This window comes from Podarcis raffonei, chromosome Z (genome assembly GCF_027172205.1).
Source record: "Podarcis raffonei isolate rPodRaf1 chromosome Z, rPodRaf1.pri, whole genome shotgun sequence".
Lineage (NCBI taxonomy): Eukaryota > Metazoa > Chordata > Lepidosauria > Squamata > Lacertidae > Podarcis > Podarcis raffonei.
The window spans coordinates 41809061-41835703 of NC_070621.1; the positions used below are offsets into that span (position 1 = coordinate 41809061).

Here is a 26643-nt window from a genome sequence, read left to right on the forward strand (position 1 = left end):
CAGGTAGGACTGGGAAAGACTTTCACCTGAAACCCTGGAGAGCTGCTGCCAGTCAGTGTAGCCAATATGCAGCAAGATGGACCAATAGCCTAACTCATTGCAAGGCAGCTTCCTATGTTGCTATTATTACTTGTGAGATTTATATACTGCTCTTCATCAAAGGGCCACAGGACAGTTCACAGAATAAAGTACCGGATAGAAACAAGTAAATAATTAAAACACAACAGCAAAGCCATAACCTCCCCCTTCCCACAGACACATTTAAAATATTCATCAACCCAAGGCCTTGTTAAAAGGGAGCGTTTTCACCTGGCACCTAAAATATATATAATGAAGGTGCCTGGCGAACCTCCCTGGGGAGGGCATCCCACAAACAGGGAGCCACCACAGAAAAGGCCCATTCTCATGTTGCTACCTTCTGGACCTCTCATGGAAGAGGCACACAAAGAAGGGTGAACACAGAGTCCAGAACAGTTTATATGGGAGAGAGGCGGTCCTTGAGGTATTGCAGTCCTGTTTCTGTTCCCATTCAGTAAATTGCCCCGTTCCTGCTCAGCCTGATTGTTGGGGTGTCCTGGAATGCAGCTGGAGCACTTACTAGCAAGGCAAGATCAGGTTCAATACAAAGTGCACTAAAGCACCAGAGAAACTGTCCAAAAGGAGATGTTGCTCGAGCAACAGCTAGGTAGCAACTGAGTTTTTGTAACCCAGTGTTACCCATTTCTGGAGCATCAGTAGGGACCTGGTCTAGAGCATGTGTCAGTTTTTTTGCTTCTTTCTGCCTCTCAAGTCATGCCCAGAGATGGGAGGTCTTGTGATTCCAGTACATTTTCTGTCCTGGGCAGTAACTTGAGCCCATCACTTTCTAAAGTGGAGAACACTCTGCAACAGAAATCCTGGAAGGGGTGTTGGAAGGTTTGCAGGATCGCAGCCTTGTGGCGTCCACCAGTGCATCTCAGCTACCATTGGTCTTAGAATGTACTACGATCCTCAGTGCAATTCTCTGCCTCTGAGCTGGCCTTGACATGAAGCCCAGTTTCCTACATCTGAGTGTGATATACCAAAATGCTGGATGGACTGCACTGCCTGTCACTTAAAGATCCATCCTCATTATTGATGCCTTTGCTCCCCATCAGCTTTAATTTTCCATCTTCCTGACACCAGACAGCACGCCGACAAGCTCCATGGAGCTGATACAATATTTTACCCACACCTCCTGCCTTGATTCGAGCCTTAAATGAGAAACAAAATAAATGAATGAAATGCCGGAAGAAATTATCCCAGGAAATGTAGATTTACAGTTTACAGCTCTCTGGGTTTCATGTGATGTATGTTTGGAGGAGGCCAAGATTTTAAATTAAGAACAGAGCACCATAGCAAAGCTGGTAATGATATGTGTGCTGAGGTGGAGAACGCTATGTTCTTACCAGCCCATTGCTAGCATTCCACTGCTTTTTCTCTCTTTTTTTGTGCTGCGTAATACCTTATGCCATCTCATTATTTCCGCCAGGAACACTTCGATAAGAAACCTTATCAAATATGGCAACCAAATGGAAGCCTCGCCCGTTGGGTGTCAGCTCAAATCCGCAGTCCCCTCAGCACTTCTTCTGGCTTGAAAACAATTTAACTGTAGACAGATACTTGAGGGTCTCACCCAGAGAAATTTTGCAAGTCTTGTTTAACTTCTTAGGATGTTTCTCGAGAGCGGGGACCCCACTCCAAGTGACATTTCATGACAAATCTATGGGAACTCAAAAGTTGTTACCTTGCAATGGGCCCTTCTCTCCCCACAAAAGCTAACTGGCAGAGCAGTCCTAACCATGCCTACTCAGAAGTAAGTCCTATTGAAGTCAGTGGTACTTAATCCTAGGTACAGACGTAAGCCTTAAATGCCACATATTGCCTGTTCCCCCTAGGTCTTGACTTAGGCCATCACTCTATGGATTATCACTGTGCGGTGACCCGAAAACTGGAATTTTATGTCATTGTCTCTGCTCTGTGGAATGTTATTCATGAAGCACCGTCCATCAGTTGCTTCAGACATCTTGTGAAGGAATCTCTTTCTGCCTAGACTATTCCTGACCCATGAAATTGAACCCTGCTATTTCCGAAATCATCTTTTTACTTTTTAAAAATCTGTTTTCATAGTGCCGTTTTGCAGCTTTTATGACACTTTGATTGTTTCATATCATTTTCACATGCCATTTGGAGATGTTTAGATATTAAGTTGTTTGTTTAACAAAAATTGCACACTGCTTGATTGTAAAAAAACACACCAAAAAGAACACCCTCAAAGATAAAACTATAAAATCAGGAAAAATGGCAATGCATTAAAACATGCAAGAAGTTGAAATACTAAAACAGATTAAAATTCACACCAGCATTTCTAAGAATTTGGGTAGGCTTATCTAAACATGAATATATATTTTTAGCAGGCGCCAAAAAGAGTACAGTGAAGGCACCAGCTTGGTCTCAATAGGCAGGGAGTTCCAAAGTGCGGGTGCTGCCACACTAAATGAGTTCTTATAAATGCAGAAACGGTATTATGTGGCACCTGCAGTAATGCCAATTCTACCGATCAGTCATATGGGCGCATGTGGAGTAAGGCAGTCTCATAGGTAAACTGGTCCCTATTAAATGCTTTTAGTAAAGGTAAAGGGACCCCTGACCGTTAGGTCCAGTCGTGACCAACTCTGGGGTTGCGGCGCTCATCTTGCTTTATTGGCCGAGGGAGCCGGCGTACAGCTTCTGGGTCATGTGACCAGCATGACTAAGCCACTTCTGGCAAACCAGAGCAGCGCACGGAAACGCCGTTTACCTTCCCGCCTAAGCGGTACCTGTTTATCTACTTGCACTTTGACATGCTTTCAAACTGCTAGGTTGGCAGGAGCAGGGACTGAGCAACGGGAGCTCACCCCGTTGTGGGGATTCGAACCGCCGACCTTCTGTCCTAGGCTCTGTGGTTTAACCCACAGTGCCACCCTTTTAGAGAAATGCAAATAACCTCCCCCCCAAAAAAAAAACCCAACCCAAATTAAATAAATATAAACAAGAAACAAACAGGATCAGAGCAGCAAACAATCTAGTCCAGGACCCTGATTCTAGTAGTGGCCAACCAGATGCCCACAAAGCAAGACCTGAGGGCAGATTGCTCCACCCCACATCTGCCCCACAGCAGGGGTTATTCCCTGGCATGCTACTGCTGAATGAACCTTTTGCTGAATATACTAATATAGCCAAAACCAGAATGCCCATGCACAACAGTGGGGCATCAGCAGGCTCAGGGGAACCCCAAGGTTCTAAATACTTTAGGAGGGGGATCAAGGCGTGAACCTCTGTAGAGTTCTCAAAGAATCAGTAGGGTAGCACTATTGTTTGCGGCAGCACATACTGAGTTGGCAAGTCACCGGAAAACAGGATTTATGGCCAAAGGGTAGCTAAATAATATCCAAGTCTTGGCCTTCTTTGAAAGGCTGACATACCACAATAGTATGATTAGAGGGATGGCAGAAAAATAGCAAACAGTAATTGGAGGGGTAGCAGAAAAATCACTAATCTGATGTGATTTGGATGCCTTTTCTGGCATATGTCAATAAGAATCGGAATTTACTAGAACTTCCAACAACTCGAGTCATCAATCTGTGGATGGGTTATATTTTAAAAGTGCCCTTTTCCTGATGGACAAATGAGAGATTTACTAAGGGGAGGAAATGACTCAAATGGACAAAGAGTAGTTTGACTCACAATATGTGCATTGTAAGACCCATATGATAAGATGCCTCCGCTAGCTTAGTTCAGTTTTTGTTAACACTGCTTTTCTTGTTGTTATCGAAACCCAGTCAAAATCATTTGGGGGCGGAGTGGAACGGCCCCCAAACAGTCTAATGAGGACTGAGCATACTCAGTGACCATGGAATGCTCTCTATTGAGATGGCAAGAAAGGGGGAAGAGAATGGAGCATTCTGGGAAAGGTCACAGCTGGCCAGCTGGCTGGCTGGCTGGCGCCCTGAACAGGAACAGGCCACACACTGCAACATTAAGGCCGTGCACACACTCCCATTGAATCTGCATCCAGTGCACTCTCACTGCTGGTTTGGGAAGCGGCATGCACACAACATTAGCTGCATCCATATCTGTCCTGCCATTTCAAGTTACAAGAAGGGAGATTCTGACTAGACATCAGGAAGTAAGAGCTTTTCAGCAGTGGAACGGACTCCCTTGGGAGGTTGTGGACACTCCTTCCTTGGAGGGTTTCAAGCAGAGGCTGGATGGCCATCTGTCTTGGATGCTTTAGTTGAGATCTTAGTTGAGATTTAGTTGTTTAAGGAAACTTTTAATGTTTGATGCATTACTGTATTTTAATATTTTGCTGGAAGCCGCCCAGAGTGGCTGGGGAAGCTCAGCCAGATGGGCAGGGTATAAATAATAACTTATTATTATTATTATTATTGTTGTTGTTTAGTCGTTTAGTCGTGTCCGACTCTTCGTGACCCCATGGACCAGAGCACGCCAGGCACTTCTGTCTTCCACTGCCTCCCGCAGTTTGGTCAAACTCATGCTGGTAACCTCGAAAACACTGTCCAACCATCTCATCCTCTGTTGTCCCCTTCTCCTTGTGCCCTCCATCTTTCCCAACATCAGGGTCTTCTCCAGGGAGTCTTCTCTTCTCATGAGGTGGCCAAAGTACTGGAGCCTCAGCTTCAGGATCTGTCCTTCCTTTTTTTTTTTTTTTTTATATAATATTTTTATTGAACAATTTTTTTATATAACAGAAACAAAACATACATGAACAAACATTCAACAATAATAAAACATAAAACAAGTACCATTTCATAACCCAATTTCTGAACCTTACTTCCTCGACCTCCTCTTACTTTCCGTTTCTGTATTCCAAGTTCTTACAGTTATTCAGCGAAATCTTGCCTTATTTTATTATAAATTTATGCTAATCACCCTTATTCTCTTTGTCATAACCATTACTGATAGTAACCATTTATTTTAAACCAACATCATTCTAACTGTCTCCAATTTTATGATATTTCTTTAAATAGTCCTTGAACTTTTTCCATTCTTCTTCCGCCGCTTCTCTTCCCTGGTCTCGGATTCTGCTCGTCATTTCTGCCAAGCCCATGTAGTCCATCACCTTCATCTGCCATTCTTCCAGTGTGGGTAGATCCTGTGTCTTCCAGTACTTTGCAATGAGTATTCTAGCTGCTGTTGTAGCATACATAAAGAAGGTTGTATCTGTCTTTAGCACCCCCTGGCCGACAATACCCAAGAGAAAGGCCTCTGGTTTCTTGGGGAAAGTATATTTAAATACCTTTTTCAGTTCATTATAAATCATTTCCCAGAATGCCTTAATCTTCGGGCATGTCCACCAGAGGTGAAAAAATGTGCCTTCCTTTTCCTTACATTTCCAACATTTATTATCAGGCAAATGGTAGATCTTTGCAAGCTTGACTGGGGTTATGTACCACCTATAAATCATTTTCATTATATTTTCTCTTAAGGCGTTACACGCCGTAAACTTCAACCCGGTGGTCCACAACTTTTCCCAGTCAGCAAACATGATGTTATGACCAATGTCCTGGGCCCATGTAATCATAGTTGATTTAACCATTTCATCTTGTGTGTTCCATTTCAGCAGCAGATTATACATTTTTGACAAATTCTTAGTACTGGATTCTAACAGTTCAGTCTCTAATTTTGACTTTTCCACCTGGAAGCCTATTTTTCTGTCTAGTTTAAACACTTCATTAATTTGGTGATAATGTAGCCAATCTCTCACCTTCCCTTTTAATTTTTCAAAACTCTGCAATCTCAGTTTGTCCCCTTCCTTTTCCAAGATTTCCCAATATCTTGGCCATTTCGACTCCATGTTTAACTTTTTAACTGCCTTAGCTTCCATTGGTGATAACCATCTTGGAGTCTTATTTTCCAGCAAGTCCTTATATCTAACCCAAACATTCAGCAGTGCTTTTCTGACAATATGATTTTTGAAACTTTTATGCGCTTTAACCTTGTCATACCACAAATATGCATGCCACCCAAAAATATTGTTAAATCCTTCCAAATCCAAAATGTCTGTGTTTTCAAGAAGCAGCCATTCTTTTAGCCAGCAGAAAGCTGCCGCTTCATAGTACAATTTAAAGTCTGGCAGGGCAAACCCCCCTCTTTCCTTTGAATCCGTTAATATCTTAAATTTTATTCTGGGCTTCTTGCCCTGCCAGACAAATTTAGATATATCTTTCTGCCACTTCTTGAAACAGTCCATTTTATCCATTATTTGTAATGCTTGAAACAAAAACAACATTCTTGGCAATACATTCATTTTTATAACTGCAATTCGACCTAACAAGGAAAGCTTCAAGTTTGACCATATCTCTAGATCTTTTTTCACTTCTGTCCAAGTTTTTTCATAATTATCTTTAAATAAATTCACATTCTTAGCTGTCATATTCACACCCAAATATTTCACTTTTTTAGCCACAGTCAACCCCGTCTCATTCTGAAACCTTTCTTTTTCAATCTGTGTTAGATTTTTCTCCAATACCTTAGTCTTTAACTTATTCAATTTAAATCCTGCCAATTGACCAAACTCTTGGATTATTTCTAAAACTCTTTTCGTGCTAGCTTCTGGCTCCTGTAATGTAAGTACCAGGTCATCTGCAAATGCTCTCAATTTATATTGTTTGACTCCGACCTGAATCCCTTTAACCAACTGGTCCCTCCTGATCATATTAAGCAAAACCTCAAGGACCGATATAAAAAGTAGTGGGGAGATAGGGCACCCCTGTCGTGTCCCTTTTTCAATCTTAAACTCTTCTGTTACAACATTATTTACAATTAATTTTGCTTTCTGTTCAGAATATATTGCTCCTATACCATTTTCAAACCCTTGGCCTACCCCCATCCCCCGGAGGTTCTTCAACATAAAACTCCAAGAAATGTTGTCAAAGGCTTTCTCGGCATCCACAAATATCAAAACAGCCTTAGTGTTTATATTCACTTCCAACTTCTCCAAAATGTCAATTATATTCCTTACATTGTCCGACAAATGCCTTTTCGGGAGAAAGCCCGCTTGGTCCCCATGAATCTCCTCCATCAAAACTCTTTTCAATCTCTTTGCTAAAACATCAGCAAAGATTTTGTAATCCACATTTAGTAAGGAGATGGGTCGGTAGTTCTTAAGTTGGGTCTTTTCAGTCTCTGTCTTTGGTATAAGTGTAATATAGGCCTCTCTCCACGTATTGGGTGCCCTTTTCCCCTTCATAATCTCGTTACAGACTTCCTTCAAAGGTTGTATAAGCCCTTCCTTCAAAACTTTGTAATATTTGGAAGTCAGTCCATCTGGTCCAGGTGATTTGCCCAACGTCATGTTTTGAATGGCATCTTCTATTTCCTGTGCTGATATCTCCTGATTCAAAATTGTCTTACTTTCCTGCGAAATCTTTTTCAGCCCATTTTTCTCGAGGAATTGTTGTATATCTGTTTCTTTCTGCGGCCCTTGTGTATACAGTTGTCTAAAGTAGCTCTGAAAACAGTTCCTAATTTCCACTGGGTTACATATGTTCTTTCCCTCCACTTCTAAGTTTGTTACCGTGTTGAGTTTTTGTCTCTTCTTTATTTGCCAAGCCAATAACTTGCCACATTTATCTGCAGATTCAAAAGTCTTTTGTCTCATTTGTTTAATTTTCCATTCTATTTCTTGATTCATCAGTTCCATATATTGTGTTTGGTACAATTTAATTTCTCTTAGAATCTCTTGCGATTTTGGCTTCAATCTTAATTTCCTTTCCCCTTCTTTTATCTTATCCAAAATTTTCTCCTTCCTCTCATTTTGCTTTCTTCTCTTTAATGTATTTTGTTGTATCAAAAACCCTCTCATCACGGCTTTGCTTGCGTCCCATACTATTCTTTTTTCTACTTTAGTTCTTAGATTAATTTCAAAGTAATCTTTCAGAGTTTTTTGGGCCTTTTTACAGATCTCCTCATCTCTAAATAAGGTGTCATTCATTCTCCATCTGAAAGAGCCAGTTGTTGTTTGCTTCATCACCATCTTTACTACATTATGGTCGGAGAGAGTTTTTGGGCAGATTTCCACTTTCTTTATGTTCGACGCCATACCGCTAGTCACCCAAATTTGGTCGATCCTAGTCCATGTCATTTTGGCTTCAGAAAAGAAGGTTCCCTCTCTCTCTAATGGGTGTTTTGTTCTCCAAATGTCAATCAAGTCCATATTGTCAGTCATTTCAAAAAAGGTTTTTGGTAGTCTTCCATCTTTTGTGACTACCTGTCTTTGTGCTTTGTCCATATTTGTTGAAACTACTCCATTCATGTCTCCCATCATAATCAATTTATAGTCCATATAGTCCGTTAAGGTCTCATACAACTTCTTAAAGAATTCTGTTTTCCCTTCATTTGGTGCATATACCCCCACTATCAGAAATTTTTCTCCTTGAAATTGAATTTCAATTGCCAAATATCTTCCTTGGTCATCTTTAAAGATTTGTTTCGGCTGCAGATTTTCCTTCACGTAGATCACCACTCCTCTCTTTTTTACTTTATCTGAAGATATAAATTCTTGTCCCAATCTCTTATTTATTAACAATTTTCTATGTGCTCTTGTCACATGGGTCTCTTGTAAACAAATCAAGTCCAAATGATCTTTCTTTAAAGCATGAAATATATTTTTTCTTTTTCGGGGGTTGTTTAGACCATTACAATTCCAAGTTAGAAGTTGCAAAGCCATGATGAGGTTATTTAATTCCTCCTACAGCTCCCAATTGTTGTTCGTCCTTTGTCGGTGGTTCTGTGTCTTTGTCTAATCTTGAAGGATGTCCTTCTCCTGGATGGGTCTCTTTCTGTAGGTCTTCTTCGTGTTCTCCCAAGAACTTGTCTTTATCACTCACTGTTTTTATTCTTCTTTTCTTTCCTTTGTATTTAAAAGACAAGCCTTGGGGAAACTCCCACCTGAATAGTATGTAGTTCCTCTTGAGTAGTGTCACCAAATCCTTATAAGGACCTCTTGCATCCAAGATACTTTTAGGGATGTCTTTAAAAATCTCAATACAAAAATCCTCAATCCGAAGGGTTGTTTGATAATGCAGGTTCAATATTTTATCCCTCTCTTCTTTGGATCTTAGAGTTATCAAGCAATCTCTGGGTCTATTCTTCTTCTGCCTTGTTCCCAACCTAAATGCACTCTCTATTTTGAACTCTTCTTCTTTCAAGTCTTGCTTCCAAAAGTCAGAAAACTCTTTTGTCAAATAATCCACCAAGTTGTCTCCTTCTTTTTCCGGCACAAGTCTAATCCTTAGGTTTTTCTCCTTGCGTTGCATATCCTGCATAGAAAGTGTCAGTTCATACTCATCCAATTTCCTGTACACCGGTGGAAGTTTCCCTTCAACAGCAGTAGCAATTTCCTTCGCTTCTTCGGCTATCTTTCGCGTTGTAGATGAATCTTCCAATAGTTTCCCAATTGCTTCTGCATTAGAGTTCACTTTATTTCCAAGGTCAGTTATACTTTTTGTATTCAGATCAATTTTCCCAGAGATTTCTTCAATTTTCTTATTTGTTTCAGCCCCTTGCTTCTTTAATTCCTCTAAAGAATCACTTATTTTTCCCAAGGCCTTTGTAAACGCATCTTCTGAAGACATTGTTTTCACTCTTGCCTTTGTTGCAGCTGCAGTTCCCGGGGCCCCTGATACAGAGGCCCTTCTTTGCATAGAAGAGTCCACTTTGTATTGTCTACCAGATCTCAAAGTTGTTTCTTGTGGATCTTCTTTCTGTTTACCATCTGCCATAACAAAGTTTTTCGTTCAAGGTCATTCCCACACTCTTAAACTGTCAACAATAAAAAGTTCTCAGGTTTTAAATTCCACTTAGTTGCTGAAGCTGGCCAAATCCTCTAGAGGGCGCAAAATCAGTTTCTGAACTTTAAATTGTTCCCACAACTTCCAGAAAACAAAAGCCCTCCAAGTCCCTTACTTTGTAAAAGATCCAAATTAAAAGTGTCCTGCAAATGACTTACTATGTAACCAAATACGATGTTTCAAGTTGAGAGTAACCAAAGTCTATATATCAGTTACTTTCTAACCTTATTTGTAGCAACCGTCTTTAGCGGTGTCTTTCCTCCGGCAGTCCGACCCCCAGGTAGATCAGCAGCGGAAATCAGTTCAATCTCCTTTAAATTAGGCAGGAAATCCCTTTAAAGTCTTCTTCCCCCCCTCCCCTGCCTTTTGGGGGGGAGTTCTTTGCTTGGTGTTGGGTTTCTTAGCTCATAAAAGCTCCTGTCAAAAGTTACAGCTTCACTGTCTTTCGCTTTAATGTTGCTACAGGACGGTAAGCAGACTTCCTTTTTAGTACTTATCCGTCTCGGTGCCCAAATTCATTAATTTTGACGTCCAATTTGTGATGCAAACTCAATCCTACTCACGGAAAGTTGCTCTCTTTTAGTCCAAAATCTTCGGAAGAAGTCAGCGCTCTCCGCTGATGGCGACGCGGCTTCGCTTCGCAGGCTGGGTAGAAGCGACTCTCAGCACCGCTCCACGCACCCCTCCGCTGATCTACAGCCTTTAAAAAGGCTATTTCACAACGTCGGGGGGGGGGCGAAGGTGCCCGCCGAGTCTCCGGTTCACAGGCTACGCGCCTGTGACTTTTAAGGGTCTTTGCTCCGCCGTGAGCAACAAGACCCGAACCCGCGAAGCAGATCTCTCCCGGAGCTCCGGGAGAAATCCGCCATTCAGCGCTGGCGCTAACCCGGAAGTCTCCCAGGATCTGTCCTTCCAGTGAGCACTCAGAGCTGATTTCCTTCAGAACGGAGAGGTTTGATCTTCTTGCAGTCCATGGGACTCTCAAGAGTCTTCTCCAGCACCATAATTCAAAAACATCAATTCTTCGGCGATCAGCCTTCTTTATGGTCCAGCTCTCACTTCCATACATCACTACTGGGAAAACCATAGCTTTAACTATACGAACCTTTGTTGGCAAGGTGATGTCTCTACTTCTCAAGATGCTGTCTAGGCCTGTCATTGCCCTTCTCCCAAGAAGCAGGCGTCTTTTAATTTCGTGGCTGCTGTCACCATCTGCAGTGATCATGGAGCCCAAGAAAGTAAAATCTCTCACTGCCTCCATTTCTTCCCCTTCTATTTGCCAGGAGGTGATGGGACCAGTGGCCATGATCTTCGTTTTTTTGATGTTGAGCTTCAGACCATATTTTGCGCTCTCCTCTTTCACCCTCATTAAAAGGTTCTTTAATTCCTCCTCACTCTCTGCCATCAAGGTTGTGTCATCTGCATATCTGAGGTTGTTGATATTTCTTCCGGCAATCTTAATTCCGGCTAGGGATTCATCCAGCCCAGCCTTTCGCATGATGAATTCTGCATATAAGTTAAATAAGCAGGGAGACAAAATACAGCCTTGTCGTACTCCTTTTCCAATTTTGAACCAATCAGTTGTTCCATATCCAGTTCTAACTGTAGCTTCTTGTCCCACATAGAGATTTCTCAGGAGACAGATGAGATGATCAGGCACTCCCATTTCTTTAAGAACTTGCCATAGTTTGCTGTGGTCGACACAGTCAAAGGCTTTTGCATAGTCAATGAAGCAGAAGTAGATGTCTTTCTGGAACTCTCTAGCTTTCTCCATAATCCAGCGCATGTTTGCAATTTGGTCTCTGGTTCCTCTGCCTCTTCTAAATCCAGCTTGCACTTCTGGGAGTTCTCGGTCCACATACTGCTTGAGCCTTCCTTGTAGAATTTTAAGCATAACCTTGCTAGCGTGTGAAATGAGTGCAATTGTGTGGTAGTTGGAACATTCTTTGGCACTGCCCTTCTTTGGGATTGGGATGTAGACTGATCTTCTCCAATCTTCTGGCCACTGCTGAGTTTTCCAAACTTGCTGGCATATTGAGTGTAGCACCTTAACAGCATCATCTTTTAAAATTTTAAATAGTTCAGCTGGAATACCATCACTTCCACTGGCCTTGTTATTTGCAGTGCTTTCTAAGGCCCATTTGACTTCACTCTCCAGGATGTCTGGCTCAAGGTCAGCAACTACACTACGAGACATCCATTTCTTTCTGGTATAATTCCTCTGTGTATTCTTGCCACCTCTTCTTGATGTCTTCTGCTTCTGTTAGGTCCTTTCCACTTTTGTCCTTTATTATGGAAATCTTTGTACGAAATGTTCCTTTCATATCTCCAATTTTCTTGAACAGATCTCTGGTCCTTCCCATTCTGTTGTTTTCCTCTATTTGTTTGCATTGTTCGTTTAAGAAGGTCTTCTTGTCTCTCCTTGCTATTCTTTGGAAATCTGCATTCAATTTCCTGTATCTTTCACTATCTCCCTCACATTTTGCTTGCCTTCTCTCCCCCGCTATTTGTAAGGCCTCATTGGACAGCCACTTTGCTTTCTTGCATTTCCTTTTCATTGGGATGGTTTTCGTTGCTGCCTCCTGTATAATGTTACGAGCCTCCATCCATAGTTCTTCAGGCACTCTGTCCACCAAATCTAAATCCTTAAACCTGTTCCTCACTTCCACTGTGTATTCATAAGGGATTTGACTTAGATTGTATCTTACCGGCCCAGTGGTTTTTCCTACTTTCTTCAGTTTAAGCTTGAATTTTGCTATAAGAAGCTGATGATCTGAGCCACAGTCAGCTCCAGGTCTTGTTTTTGCTGACTGTATAGAGCTTCTCCATCTTTGGCTGCAGAGAATATAATCAATCTGATTTTGATGCTGCCCATCTGGTGATGTCCATGTGTAGAGTCGTCTCTTGTGTTGTTGGAAAAGCGTGTTTGTGATGACCAGCTTGTTCTCTTGACAGAACTCTATTAGCCTTTGCCCTGCTTCGTTTTGATCTCCAAGGCCAAACTTGCCAGTTGTTCCGTTTATTCTTGCCTCCCTACTTTAGCATTCCAATCCCCTATAATGAGAAGAACATCCTTCTTTGGTGTCACTTCTATAAGGTGTTGTAAGTCTTCATAGAATTGGTCAATTTCAGTTTCTTCAGCACCAGTAGTTGGTGCATAAACTTGGATTACTGTAATGTTAAAAGGTCTGCCTTGGATTCCTATCGAGATCATTCTATCATTTTTGAGATTGCATCCCAGTACAGCTTTCGCCACTCTTTTGTTGACTATGAGGGCCACTCCATTTCTTTTACGGGTTTCTTGCCCACAGTAGTAGATATGATGGTCATCCGAATAATAATGATGGTTATTATTATTATTATTATTATTATCATCATCATCATCATCCCTGCATTGCAGGGGGTTGGACTAGATGACCCTCAGTGACCCCTTCCAACGATTCTCTGATGAGTATTAAATGCTGTGTTATGATGCTCTTCCCCACCAAAACCAGCTTCCACAGGAACTGAGAAAACCAACAGCCTAGCAGTGCTGTCTTTAGTAAGAGCTCTTGAATACCAATATAGTAACCAAAGTGCTGTTCCATCCATTCACTCTCCAGTGAGGAAGTGGTCCAAATTGCCTTTAGATGGTTTTATATTGCCAGGATTACTTGCACTGATTTTGGTGTTCTTCCATATTTTAACAGGGGTGAATTTGCTTGTGGGGACTGAGAATGGATTGTGGCTTCTAGACAGAAGCGGGCAAGGAAGAGTTTACTCATTGATAACCAGGAGGCGGTTCCAACAGATGGATGTGCTCGAAGGACTCAACGTGCTAATTACCATCTCAGGTTTGTTTGGTGCCTAGAACCATCTGACCTACAGTAGGACCAGAAGCAATTACAAAGAAGATTAGACTGCAAATTGAGTTGTAAAAACTCGTCGGCTCCTCCTGATGCTTACAATCCTTGTATCTAGGGCAGATGTGATTCAGGGTGTTTCATTGCCTGCTTAGTATGCAAAGTGGTTTGCAAGATTTATAGAGTACACCAGATACTTAAAACTAGTTTAAAGCTGGCTTCTGAGTCTAACAGCATCAATCTCTCTGTATTTGTTTCTCTAATGTGGCTTCCATCCCTGCCCTGGAAGCTGATGGCAGCAACCATTAAATTATTCCTCCCTCAGCAGAGGCTAGGCATGTATATGTCTGATACCAGTGTTCTGAAATTATGGGTCACGGCCACCTTACCCTGGCCATCCCTATTCGATCACTGGTATCATCTGAGGGAGTCCTGTTAGCACAACTCTTGCCAACAAGAAGAGATGCCTTCAGTCTTAGGAGTCTTACTCTTGTGGAGCTCCTTGCCACTAGAAGTCAGACAGGCACCATCGCTGCTGAATTTTGGACGCCTGGTTAAAACTGTTTTATTCCAGGAGGGTTTTGCATCATGAGTACTTCTCCGATGCTTTAGAATCTTTTTGTTTGTTTGCATTTCTGAGGTTTTACATTTCTGAGGCTTTAAATTTCTGAAAGTTAATTTATGTTTTAAAATTTGCATCTTGTACCTGTACAAGCTGCTTTGACACCTGGGCACTGGGAAGCACGATATACATTTTTAACATTAATAGTAATGATCATGATGGTGGTAGGTGTGGCCTAGGGTGGATGTGCACTCATGGTTTTTGATGCTAAAAATGAATTTCTGATAACCATATTGCCATAGGAAGTTCTTTTCAAACATTAGTGATGTGCTGTTTAAATGTGGCACCAGAGGGCGCTGCAGACCTATCTCAATCCCAAAAAAATACCTGGTAAACTTTGTGGGAAACGAAGCGAAGGAAGAAACCAATTGCCTTGACGTTTTAGAATGATATTTTTAATATTGTTCTAATAACGTTTAAAAGGTGGGTTTCGATCTAGCCCTAGACTCTCCACTAAAGTTTGCAAATTATATACAGTACTAACTTTTATGGGAACAAACTGTTAGTTAGAGTGTTCAGACTTCCACATTATGAACTGCTCTATGTCAAAAGCATGGAAAGACAGGTATTAACCCCATCCAGGTGGTTTTTCATGATAAGACCCATAACTCTCCCGTGCAAAGTTATCTCCTATAGCTACAGGAGTGGCCATATTTTTTGTTGTTCTGAACAATGCTGATGCACAAAGATTATGGCTTACAACCAAAAAAAGGGGGGGGGGACGACTCACTAAAACAGAATGCCCTCAACCTTTAAGACATGTTTTGAACCAACAAAATCGAAACAGAGTAAATAAGACTTGTTGAAAGATGAAGTAATGGGGCTTTCCACACACACACACACACACACACACACACGAGGGCCCATGCTCAATGCTTGCCAACTGAGGGCTACAAAGCACACTCTCATGTATGCATGCATGCACACACAACCCCACATGTGCAGCAGATGCACTCAGCACACAGGGAGACCACACAGCAACCGTTTACATCACCTTGGAAATAAATAAATACATAGCAACACGCCCTCTCTCTGCCCTGCCCACACATGATATAGGCCAATATACTATAAAAGGTAAAGGGACCCCTGACCATTAGGTCCAGTCGTGACTGACTCTGGGGTTGCGGCACTCATCTCACTTTATTAGCCGAGGGAGCTGGCGTACAGCTTCCAGGTCATGTGGCCAGCATGACTAAGCCACTTCTGGCGAACCAGAGCAGCGCTCGGAAATGCCATTTACCTTCCCGCTGGAGTGGTACCTATTTATCTACTTGCACTTGACGTGCTTTCGAACTGATAGGTTGGCAGGAGCAGGGACTGAGCAACGGGAGCTCACCCCATTGCAGGGATTCAAACCGCTGACCTTCTGATCAGCAAGCCCTAGGCTCTGTGGTTTAACCCACAGCACCACCCACACACATGCACACAGACACATAGATGCACCACACATTACAGTTTAAACCACTCCACCCTGCCCAGTGCTGATATGGGGCAATTTTAATCTCCACCACAGCACTGGGCTGCACATGAATACAGTGGTGCCTCGCAAGATGAAATTAATTCGTTCCGCGAATTTTTTCGTCTAGCGAATTTTTCGTCTTGCGAAGCACGAAATCCCATAGGAATGCATTGAAAATCAATTAATGCATTCCTATGGTCAAAAAAAGTCCAAACAAAGCCAAATTTGGTACAACAAGAGTTTATTAAGTGCTCTTTAAAGTCACACATACTGTAAAGAGCATTTCAAAATTCAAACCCATAATTTTTTAAAAAAAACAGCAGAGTGGCCCAATGGTCACAGAAAATCATAAAAATGCAGGGGGGAAAACCAAGCTTCCAGATTCTTGCAAACCCCTCCCCAACTGTTCCCCCAGCCACCCAGCACACAGAAATTCAAATCCAGAATTTTTTTAAAAAAACAGCAGAGTGCCCCAATGGTCACAGAAAATCATAAAAATGCAGGGGGGAAAAACCACACAAGCTTCCAGATTCTTGCAAACCCCTCCCCAACACCAAGTCCTTGAATTCCAAACACCCCAACCCAAAATCCAAAACCCCCAAAAAAGTTTTAAAAGCTTAACTTACCAAATGGCTGCAAAAGAAGTTTTGGAAAAGCTTCAAAAATCACCAAAGTCTTTAAAAACCTCAAAAACGGCTACTATGTACACTGCGTTCTATGAGTTGCTCCTCGAAGTCAAGTCGCAACTGTATTAACGGTGTTAAGAAAAAGGAAACAAACTTGCAAGACGTTTTCGTCTTGCGAACCAAGCCCATAGGGAAATTCGTCTTGCGAAGCAGCTCATAAAACGGAAAACCCTTTCGTCTAGCGAGTTTTCCGTCTTGCGAGGCATTCGTCTTGCGGGGCACCACTGTACAAATACAGGCTGAAGGTTCACCACCCCTCGCCTTACAGGGTGTGGAGTGAAGGAGCTACTAAAAAGTAGAATCATAGAATCATAGAATCATAGAGTTGGAAGAGATCACAAGGGCCATCGAGTCCAACCCCCTGCCAAGCAGGAAACACCATCAGAGCACTCCTGACATATGGTTGTCAAGCCTCTGCTTAAAGACCTCCAAAGAAGGAGACTCCACCACACTCCTTGGCAGCAAATTCCACTGTCGAACAGCTCTTACTGTCAGGAAGTTCTTCCTAATGTTTAGGTGGAATCTTCTTTCTTGTAGTTTGGAACCATTGCTCCATGTCCGCTTCTCTGGAGCAGCAGAAAACAACCTTTCTCCCTCCTCTATGTGACATCCTTTTATATATTTGAACATGGCTATCATATCACCCCTTAACCTCCTCTTCTCCAGGCTAAACATGCCCAGCTCCCTTAGCTGTTCCTCATAAGGCATCGTTTCCAGGCCTTTGACTATTTTGGTTGCCCTCCTCTGGACACGTTCCAGTTTGTCAGTGTGGCTTTGTGGGGCAGGAACATGTAAACAAAGGAGATCCAACAAACAGATCTGGGGTGCAAAACAGATTGTTTGGAACGTCACCCTGAGCTGCAGTTGTGCTAGTGATACTAAGGAGTGGTGCCTTTCAGAAGGCTCGGCTCACACAACGAAAGCTTAACTGAACTAGGAACACGTCTGAGGGCACAGATACACAAGTATTCATTTATTTTTTTACATACGTTCTCTCACCACAAGGTGGTGCTATTGCTTTTCTGTCTGACTGCGATGATCCGAGAACATAGATCCGTCACTGAGCGTGAGCTTTGCACACAGAAAAACCCTGGCTTCGCTGCCTGACATCTCTGCTAAAAATGATATTAGTCAAGTAGATATCAGAAAGACCTCTGCCCGAGTCTTTGCGGAAAAAGCTGCAAGACAGAGGTTTGGTATGCACACCACAGATTTAAAGCACTCGGCTTCCGCTCCCCCTGCCCCCCAAAAAACCCTGGGGACCGTACTTTGGGAATTGCAACTCTGCGAGGGGCAAACCACAGTTCCCAGGATTCTGGGGGAAAGGAAGCTACGTGTTTTAAATCTGTCCTAATGGAATGGTGTTTACGCAGCCAGAACAGGCAATACAGTGGTGCCTCAGATTACAGACGCTTCAGGTTACAGACTCTGCTAACTCATAAATAGTACCTCGGGTTAAGAACTTTGCTTCAGGATGAGAACAGAAATTGTGCTCTGGTGGCATGGCAGCAGCAGGAGGCCCCATTAGCTAAAGTGGTGCTTCAGGTTAAGAACAGTTTGAGGTTAAGAACGGACCTCCGGAATGAATTAAGTTCTTAACCCGAGGTACCACTGTACTGGCTTGATATTAGGCATCTTTCCTCTTAGTTTAAGATATTACCAACCTCAAAACTACTTTCAGCCAAGTTGGTGGTGTGATACAGCCTAGCACTCCACAGTCATGTAGAGAAGTTAAGTTTTTAAACAAAATTCTTTTTCTATTTCTGCTCCATTAAATTGGCAGGCAAAAAGAACAAGTTGCGTGTGTACTATCTATCCTGGCTGAGGAATAAGATCTTGCGGAATGATCCAGATGTGGAAAAGCGACAAGGCTGGGTGTCTGTGGGTGACCTAGAAGGCTGCATACACTACAAAGTTGGTGAGTTTTCCCCTTGTGGGCTGCTAATAGCCAATTTCAGCACAAGATTTCTGTTGTTGTTGTTAACTCTGTTTCACTTCGAGATCTTTAAAATAATGTTTTAGTTTCCTGTTAATTCAGGAACAGAAAAAGCTAAGGGTAAACCCTGTGAAAATCTGGAGTGGTTGGGTGGCATCTTGTACACCTCCTTCCAGCAAAATGGGCCTGCAGGGTGAAGATTCCTCACCCCCTCTTTGAGGGCTTATTTGAACACACCAGATTCAGAGGTTGACACCACTGAGATAATATAGCTATTGTCTACATGAGCAAGATTTCTAAGGCCTTTTATTCAGATCCACATGCTGAAATAGGTTATTTGCGTGTGGAACAACATACACTACAGACACTGTCAACTAGGAGCAATATCCCATCAAGATTTTGCATTATCACTTCTTACCAGTTTTGATCCTAAATAGTTACATACAAAGGAAATGTTCTTTCATATGTGGTGGACTTGTAAAAGGGTAAAAGTGTATTGGGAAATGATCCATAAGGAATTGGGGGGGAAATGTTTAAAAGTACGTCGGTTTTTATTTATATATATTTTTTATTTTTATTTTTGTTGGGGGTGGGATAAATGTTGAGTTGGGGTGGGGTTGAGTTTTATTTTAGTATAATTTAGTATAATGGCTGGGGCAGGTTCCACAGGGGCAGAAGCACCGGGTACCCGATCTCAGTGATCACGGGCAAGAGGAGGAGCTATGCTAAGACCAGACCATGTCATTACTGAGGAGGCAGGTTTAGTTGTTGTCTAAGGACTATCCCTGCCTTCGGATCTGGTCCTGACCAGAAGGATACTGGAATCATTGCTTTGCAATGCCAGGACAATGATGAATAAGACCACTGCCATCCACGACCTGATTGTGGATGGAGGACTTGACCTGGCACGTGTGACAGAGACTTGGTTGGATGAAGCAGATGGGCCTGTCCTTGCCGCTGCTTGTCCACCAGGTTTCTCTTACGCACAGCAACCCAGGTCATGTGGGTGGGGGGGGGGGTTGCAGTGATTTTTAGGAAGTCATTAGTTTGCACCAGGCATCCTATTGGGAAGACCCAGCTCTCTGAGTGCATGTTCTGGAGCTTGGGCAATAGGGGCAGTACAGGATTCCTTTTGGTGTACTGACCTCCCTGCTGCACCAAGGATTCCCTGTCCGAGCTGCTTCAGGTCGTGGCGGATGTTCTCCTAGAAACACCTAGTTTGGTTGTCCTAGGGGATTTTAACATCCATGCCAAAACAACCTTACAAGGGGCTGCTTGGGCCTCCATGGGGCTGTCCCTGAACAAGTCTGGCCCAACTCATAGCCGCGGACATGCCTTGGACCTGGTGTTCACCTCTATGGATGTTGGTGATCTGACACTAACTAAAAGCGAAACAAAAGAAATGCCATGGTCAGATCACTTCTTGGTGCAACTGGACTTCTCCACGACCCTTCCCCTCTGCAGGGAGGTGGGACCAATTCGGATGGTCCACTCCTGCCACTTAATGGATCCAAATGGTTTCCAGAGAGTGGTAGGGGATGTTGATGGCCTTTCATCTGATTCCCTGGTGACCCGTTGAAATACGGAGTTAACAAGGGCTATTGACTGTTGGGCTCTGAAGCGCCCTCTCCGATTGCATGGAGCCCAGACAGCCCTGTGGTTTTCCACGGATCTGAGGGCAATGAAACAATCGCTGAGATGGCTAGAGCGCCTGTGGCGGATAACTCATTCTGAAGCTGACAGGACATGGGGTAGAGCTCAACGTCGAGCCTACCAAGTGGCGATGGCAACGGCGAAGAGGACCTTCTTCGCTGCCTCTATTGCATCTGCAGAAAACAGCAGCAGGAGACTCTTTCGGGTGGTTTGCAATCTATCAGAACCACCTTCGTCATCGGGGCCGGGTAGGGACCCCAAGATCTCCTGCAATGCTTTTGCAAAGTTTTTTGCAGATAAAGTCGCTCAGATTCGGTAGGAGGTAGACTTCACCATGGGAGCAGGGCCGGGGTGGGAGAGTGCTAGAGTCCTGTCAAGTCATGTTATATGGGATCAATTTCAGTCTGTTACCTCCGAGGATGTGGACAGGCTGCTTGGACAAGTGAAACCAACCACCTGTCTTCTTGATCCTTGTCCATCCTGGCTGATAAAAGCAAGCCAGGAAGGGCTGGGCGATGGGCTCTGTGGGGTGGTGAATGCTTCCCTCTGTGACGGAGCCTTCCCAGGCCCGCTGAAAGAGGAGGTCATTAAACCGCTTCTAAAAAAAATAATTTTTAGACCTGGCCAATATGGCCAACTATCGCCCAGTCTCAAATCTTCCATTCTTGGGAAAGGTGATTCAGCGGGTGTTGCTGAACAACTCCAAGCACGCCTGGAGGATGCGGGCCATTTGGATCCCTTCCAGGCCTCACCATGGGACTGAAACTGCCTTGGTTGCACTGGTCGATGATCTCCGGCAGGCTAGGGACAAAGGTGAGAGCTGTTTCCTAGTTCTGCTGGATCTCTCAGCGGCCTTTGACACCATCAACCATAACATCCTTCCGGATCATCTTGAGGGGCTGGGAGCTGGGGGCACTCTTATACAGTGGTTACGCTCCTTTCTCCTGGGCCATGTCCAGAAAGTGGGGGGGGTAAGTGTTCAGACCCCTGGGCTCTCACTTGTGGGGTGCCTCAGGGTTCCGTCCTCTCCCCCATGCTTTTTAATATCTATATGAAGCCTCTGGGAGAGATCATCAGGGGGGTTGGGTTGGGTGTTCATCAATATGCCGATGATACCCAGTTCTTCCTCTCTTTTAAATCAGAACCAGTGAAGGCGGTGAAGGTCCTGTGTGAGTGTCTGGAGGCGGTTGGAGGATGGATGGCAGCTAACGGATTGAGGTTGAATTCTGACAAGACAGAAGTACTGTTCTTGGGGGACAGGCTGGTGTGGAGGACTCCCTGATCCTGAATGGGGTAACTGTGCCCCTGAAGGACCATGTGCACAGCCTGGGAGTCATTTTGGATTCACAGCTGTCCATGGAGGTGCAGGTCAATTCTGTGTCCAGGGCAGCTGTTCACCAGCTCCATCTGGTACGCAGGCTGAGACCCTACCTGCCTGCAGACTGTCTTGCCAGAGTGGTGCATGCTCTATTTATCTCCCGCTTGGACTACTGCAATGCGCTGTACGTGGGGCTACCTTTGAAGGTGACTCGGAAACTGCAATTAATCCAGAATGCAGCAGCTAGACTGGTGACTGGGAGTGGCTGCCAAGACCATATAACACCAGTCCTGAAAGATCTTCATTGGCTCCCAGTACGTTTCCAAGCACAATTCAAAGTGTTGGTGCTGACCTTTAAAGCCCTAAACGGCCTCGGTCCTGTATACCTGAAGGAGCGTCTCCACCCCCATCGTTCAGCCCGGACACTGAGATCCAGCACCAAGGGCCTTCTGCCAGTTCCCTCACTGTGAGAAGTGAGGTTACAGGGAACCAGGCAGAGGGCCTTTTCGGTAGTGGTGCCTACCCTGTGGAACGCCCTTCCCACAGATGTCAAGGCAATAAACAACTATTTCAGTTTTAAAAGACAACTGAAGGCGGCCCTGTTTAGTGAAGTTTTTAATGTATGACACTGTATGGTTTTTAATATTCAGTTGGAAGCCGCCCAGAGTGGCTTGGGAAACCCAGCCAGATGGGCAGGGTATAAATAATAAATTATTATTATTATTATTATTATTATTATTATTATTATTATTACTACTACTTTCCCCAAAAAATCCAGAGTCCTTTCTGTTGGGGATAATTGAGACTGAAATTCCCAGGTGTCTAAAAAGGTTGTTTATGTATGCTGCTACTGCAGCCTGTGTTTTGTTAGCCCAAAAATGGAAAACGAGCTAGGTTCCAACTAAAGTAGAATGGCAACTTAAGTTGACAGAATATGCACAACTCACAGATTTAACATATAGAATAAGAGAACAAGCAGAACATACGTTTAAAGAAGATTGGAAAAAGTTTATGGGAAATAATTGTGCACAGCTGAAAACGCTGGCAGCATTAAGATAAATTAAACAGTGTAAACAAGTTTTGATGGATGCAATAATGGAATACTGAATGGTTTTGTTTTTGTAAAATATACTGTACAGATATTTATGATATGTAAAATGACCCATGGAAAGAGAAGAAGGGAAGTCATTGATATCTTAAGAATGTAAAATGAGTTGTTTTAAATTGTACAACAGAAAACTTAATAAAATTATATACTAAATGGTTACATAACAATTCTGGTAGAGGGTTTATGACTGTCGTCTCATTCCAACGTCTGATGTGAACCTGAGTGTATGGATAAATCGAAGACTCCAATTGGTCTCGGGATTGAAATATCAGGATAGATAACTATGTAAACATATGAATTCAAGCCACGTAAGATTATTGTAAGCCAAATTCATTATGTTCAGTATGCTATACGGACTTCATATACAGGTCTACTTGCTTAAATGTCTGAGCTCTGGGTTTGTCATAACCACCCCTCCCCCTTAGAACATGTTGCCTTGATTAATTATTATTTAGCTTGTATCATTTGAATAGTGGTTGCTGTTGTTGTTGGAAAACTGAGTTTTTAAAAACTTGTTCTTCGCACTTTCGCTGTGCAAAGAATGATTTAGAGAACCTTTCCCAATTTCTGTGCCTAGCTCATTAAAAAAATAAAACTATTACTTTTCAGTGAAATACGAGAGGATCAAATTTCTTGTGATCGCTGTGAAAAACTCAGTTGAAGTCTACGCCTGGGCTCCTAAACCATATCACAAATTTATGGCATTCAAGGTAAGTAAATATGAAGAGATTCATACTTGCTTTCCATAGTATGGAAACACACACATGAACAGAGTTCTAATCATGTCCCTGTTTCATCCTGTAATGATAAAAGATCATTGTCTGACAATTACTGGACTCCCAGTGGCAAATAACCTATGGGGTGGCGCCCAAATATTTATGTTTGCTTATATTAGTTTTAGTAACCTAATTGAACAAAAGTTGCATAAATTTGCATATGAAAGGGAACATGAAGGCAATGTAATGGAAGGCAGGGGAAGGTGTGCCCTTTCCAGGCTTTTGTTTCCTTCCTTATATAGTGTAACTGCTAAACCCAGGTAAGCCAAACATGGCAGAAACTAGGTTATCACCTAGTCTCTGGCATGTCTTATGCTGCCTTTAACGCTGGACAGGAGTGCTTTCTTGGGGATTCAAGCCAAATACTTAGAATCATAGAACTGTAGAGTTGGAAGACTCTTCTTTGCCTGAAATCCTGGGACTCAGCTACATTAGTAAGGAAATAGTGATTTGAATGCACTATAAACATGCAACACAAGATGGCGCCAGACAGCAGAAAATTTTAAAACGTAATATTCCATAGAGATCTTTTTTTATAACTATCCTGTGTCTAGATCCACCTCCTGAGAGCCACTACCACCGGTTTAGATAGGAAAACAGACTAGCCTAGTAAAAGGCAGATATGTTCTGGTGCATTAAAATAGTTCTTTAAAAAATCAGAATAATCAGAATCTGCTGCCTTCTTCATTGACCAGAATGATTTATAATCTCATTGATTAATCAGGCAAAAGTTGCAGCACTTCCTAATTTTCACCATGGTATTAAACTGATTTCACTGCCCACTCCCTCTTTCCAGAGAAACTTGAGAACCATAGTTCTGTGAAGGTAGGCTAGAGATTTCAAACAAGAGGCTTTTCAGCATTTTACCAAATTACAGTCTTGAGAATTATCTGGGAGAAGCCATGACAGGAAAGTGGTCTAAGGCTGCTATAAATTTGTAGTGTAGAATGTGTTTGCCCAAACTCGCTATTTCTCTCATTCATTTATTTTGATGTGGGGTTAGATAGGGAGCTTTATGGGAACATGAATTCCGCTCACATAGAATCATAGAGTCATAGAATCATAGAGTTGGAAGGGACCCTGAGGATCATCTAGTCCAACCCTCTGCAATGCACAAATATGTAGCTTTCCCTTATGGGGATCAAACCTCCAACCTTGGCATTGTAAGCACTGTGTTCTAACCAACTGAGCTATTCATTGTATCCTGTTCTCATAACTCATAGTCCATGACTGTAGTCATTCTTTGTGAAAAGGGATGCAGGTGGTGCTGTGGTCTAAACCACTGAGCCTCTTGGGCTTGCTGATCAGAAGGTCAGCGGTTCAAATCCGCATGACGGAGTGAGCTCCTGTTGCTCTGTCCCAGCTCCTGCCAACCTGGCAGTTCAAAAGCACACCAGTGCAAGTAGATAAATAGGTACCACTGTGGCAGGAAGGTAAACGGCGTTTCTGTGCACTCTGGTTTCTGTCACGGTGTCCCGTTGCACCAGAAGCAATTTAGTCATGCTGGCCACATGACCCAGAAAGCTGTCTGTGGACAAACGCCGGCTTCCTCAGCCTGAAAGTGAGATGAGCGCCGCAACCCCACAGTTGCCTTCTGACTGGACTTAACAGTCCAGAGGTCCTTTACTTTTGCCTCACCTTTGTGGAAAGACAACAGAAAATGCTAATCAGGACTCTTTTTGGTTACATGTTTAATTAACAGTAAGATGCACAGTGTCTGATTCCTCTCTTTGCAGTCCTTCACTTCACTTCACCACAAACCACTGTTGGTTGACTTGACGGTTGAGAATGGACAGAGGTTAAAAGTGATCTATGGCTCACCAGTTGGATTTCATGCTATTGATGTGGACTCTGGCTCAGTGTATGACCTGTACCTTCCCACACATGTAAGATACATCATTCTTCAGGAATCATGACAGTTTGCAGGGGGGGGGGGTCATCTTCTTCAGCCTATGCAGTTAAAGAGGGTCACATTGCTATTAATGCCGTGATTGTTATCATTATTTGAATATTTTTTCCTACTCCACATTTCCATCCACGTGGGTCCACAGAAGCTAGAAATTCTCATTTGTTTAACAAGATTTATTGCAATAAATGTAACGAAATCTCCAAGTCGTTTGCAATAAATATTAAAGCCATCAAGTAGAAACAGTTAAGAACGAGAAATTTAAAAACATTTTAAAAGATAATTAAAATTAGCAGTAAAAGGTTCGAACAAGGTAATGTCTACGTGTCTGGATAGGAAAAAAACTTAACATCTAGTTTCCCTGTTGATTTTGGAACCATTCAAGATATACAGAAAATATACTTAAAGAAAAATATTTTAACATCTAGTATCCCTGTTGATTGTGGCACCATTCAAGATATACAGAGCTTTATAAATCTATGTTGGTCCTCTCTGTGCATGCAGTTTGGGTATTGTTGTTGTTTAATTATTTGATTGATTGATTGGCCATTGCTTTTCTTCCAATATATTGGGGGCAGCATACACGATTCTCCCCTTCCCACTGATGCAGTTTTCTCCTCTCAACAACCCTGTGAAACCTTAGGCTAAGAGATAGTGTCTGGCCCAAGATTTGGGTAGAGATTTGAGCCTAAGCTCCTCTGATCTTAGTACACCTACTCCATTTAATTAATAGTGCCATGAGCGAATAATGCTAATGAATTTGCACAGGAAAAATAGAACAGGGACCGGCCCAAAAGGACCTTGTACTCTAAGGCGGCCTGCTATCTTTTTTCCCCTTGTTCTTCTTCAGCGATCACTCATAGCTGAGTAAGGTTGTCTTCCATGAACACGGTTTTAACAGTGTGTCTGTAAGTAACCGTGGAGGCCAATTCTGGATCCACACATCCTTCCACAGTGGGGACATTGGTTTATGGGCGGGAGTTGATCATGGTGAGGGTTTGCCAAACATGCCTTCCTCTTAGCATGTTTTGCCCTTTCGTCCTGAGTTCGAGTGTCTTCAAAGTCCATGACACTTTTGGTAAAGACTGTTCTCCAATTGGAGCTCTTGCAGGCCACTGTTTCCCAGTTGTCGGTGTTTATACTACATTTTTTAGATGTGCCTTGAGAGAGTTTTTAAACCTCTTTTGTTGACCAACAGTATTACGCTTTCAATTTTTAAGTTCGGAATAGAGTAGTTGCTTGGAAGACGATAATCAGGCATCTAAACACCATGACCAGTCCAACAAAGTTGATGTTGAAGAATAATTGCTTTGACACTGGTGATCATAATGATGTTGAAGAATAATTGCTTTGACACTGGTGATCTTTGCTGCTTCCAGTATACTGGCATTAGTTTGCCTATCTTCCCAAGTGATGTGTACATTTTTTTGGAGACACCATTGATGGAATCTTTCAAGGAGTT

The 26643-nt window shown here is 42.8% G+C and overlaps 1 protein-coding gene across 4 annotated transcripts in view; it reads left to right on the forward strand.

Moving 5' to 3' along the window:
• NRK (Nik related kinase) overlaps positions 1 to 26643 on the forward strand; it is a 137945-nt gene that overhangs the window by 92262 nt on the left and 19040 nt on the right. For all 4 annotated transcript variants that reach the window (XM_053374685.1, XM_053374688.1, XM_053374687.1 and 1 more), the window contains 4 exons: positions 13565 to 13708; positions 18268 to 18402; positions 23109 to 23209; positions 25012 to 25161. In XM_053374685.1, the coding sequence (XP_053230660.1) occupies positions 13565 to 13708; positions 18268 to 18402; positions 23109 to 23209; positions 25012 to 25161 (530 nt within the window). The remainder of the gene's footprint in view (positions 1 to 13564; positions 13709 to 18267; positions 18403 to 23108; positions 23210 to 25011; positions 25162 to 26643) is intronic.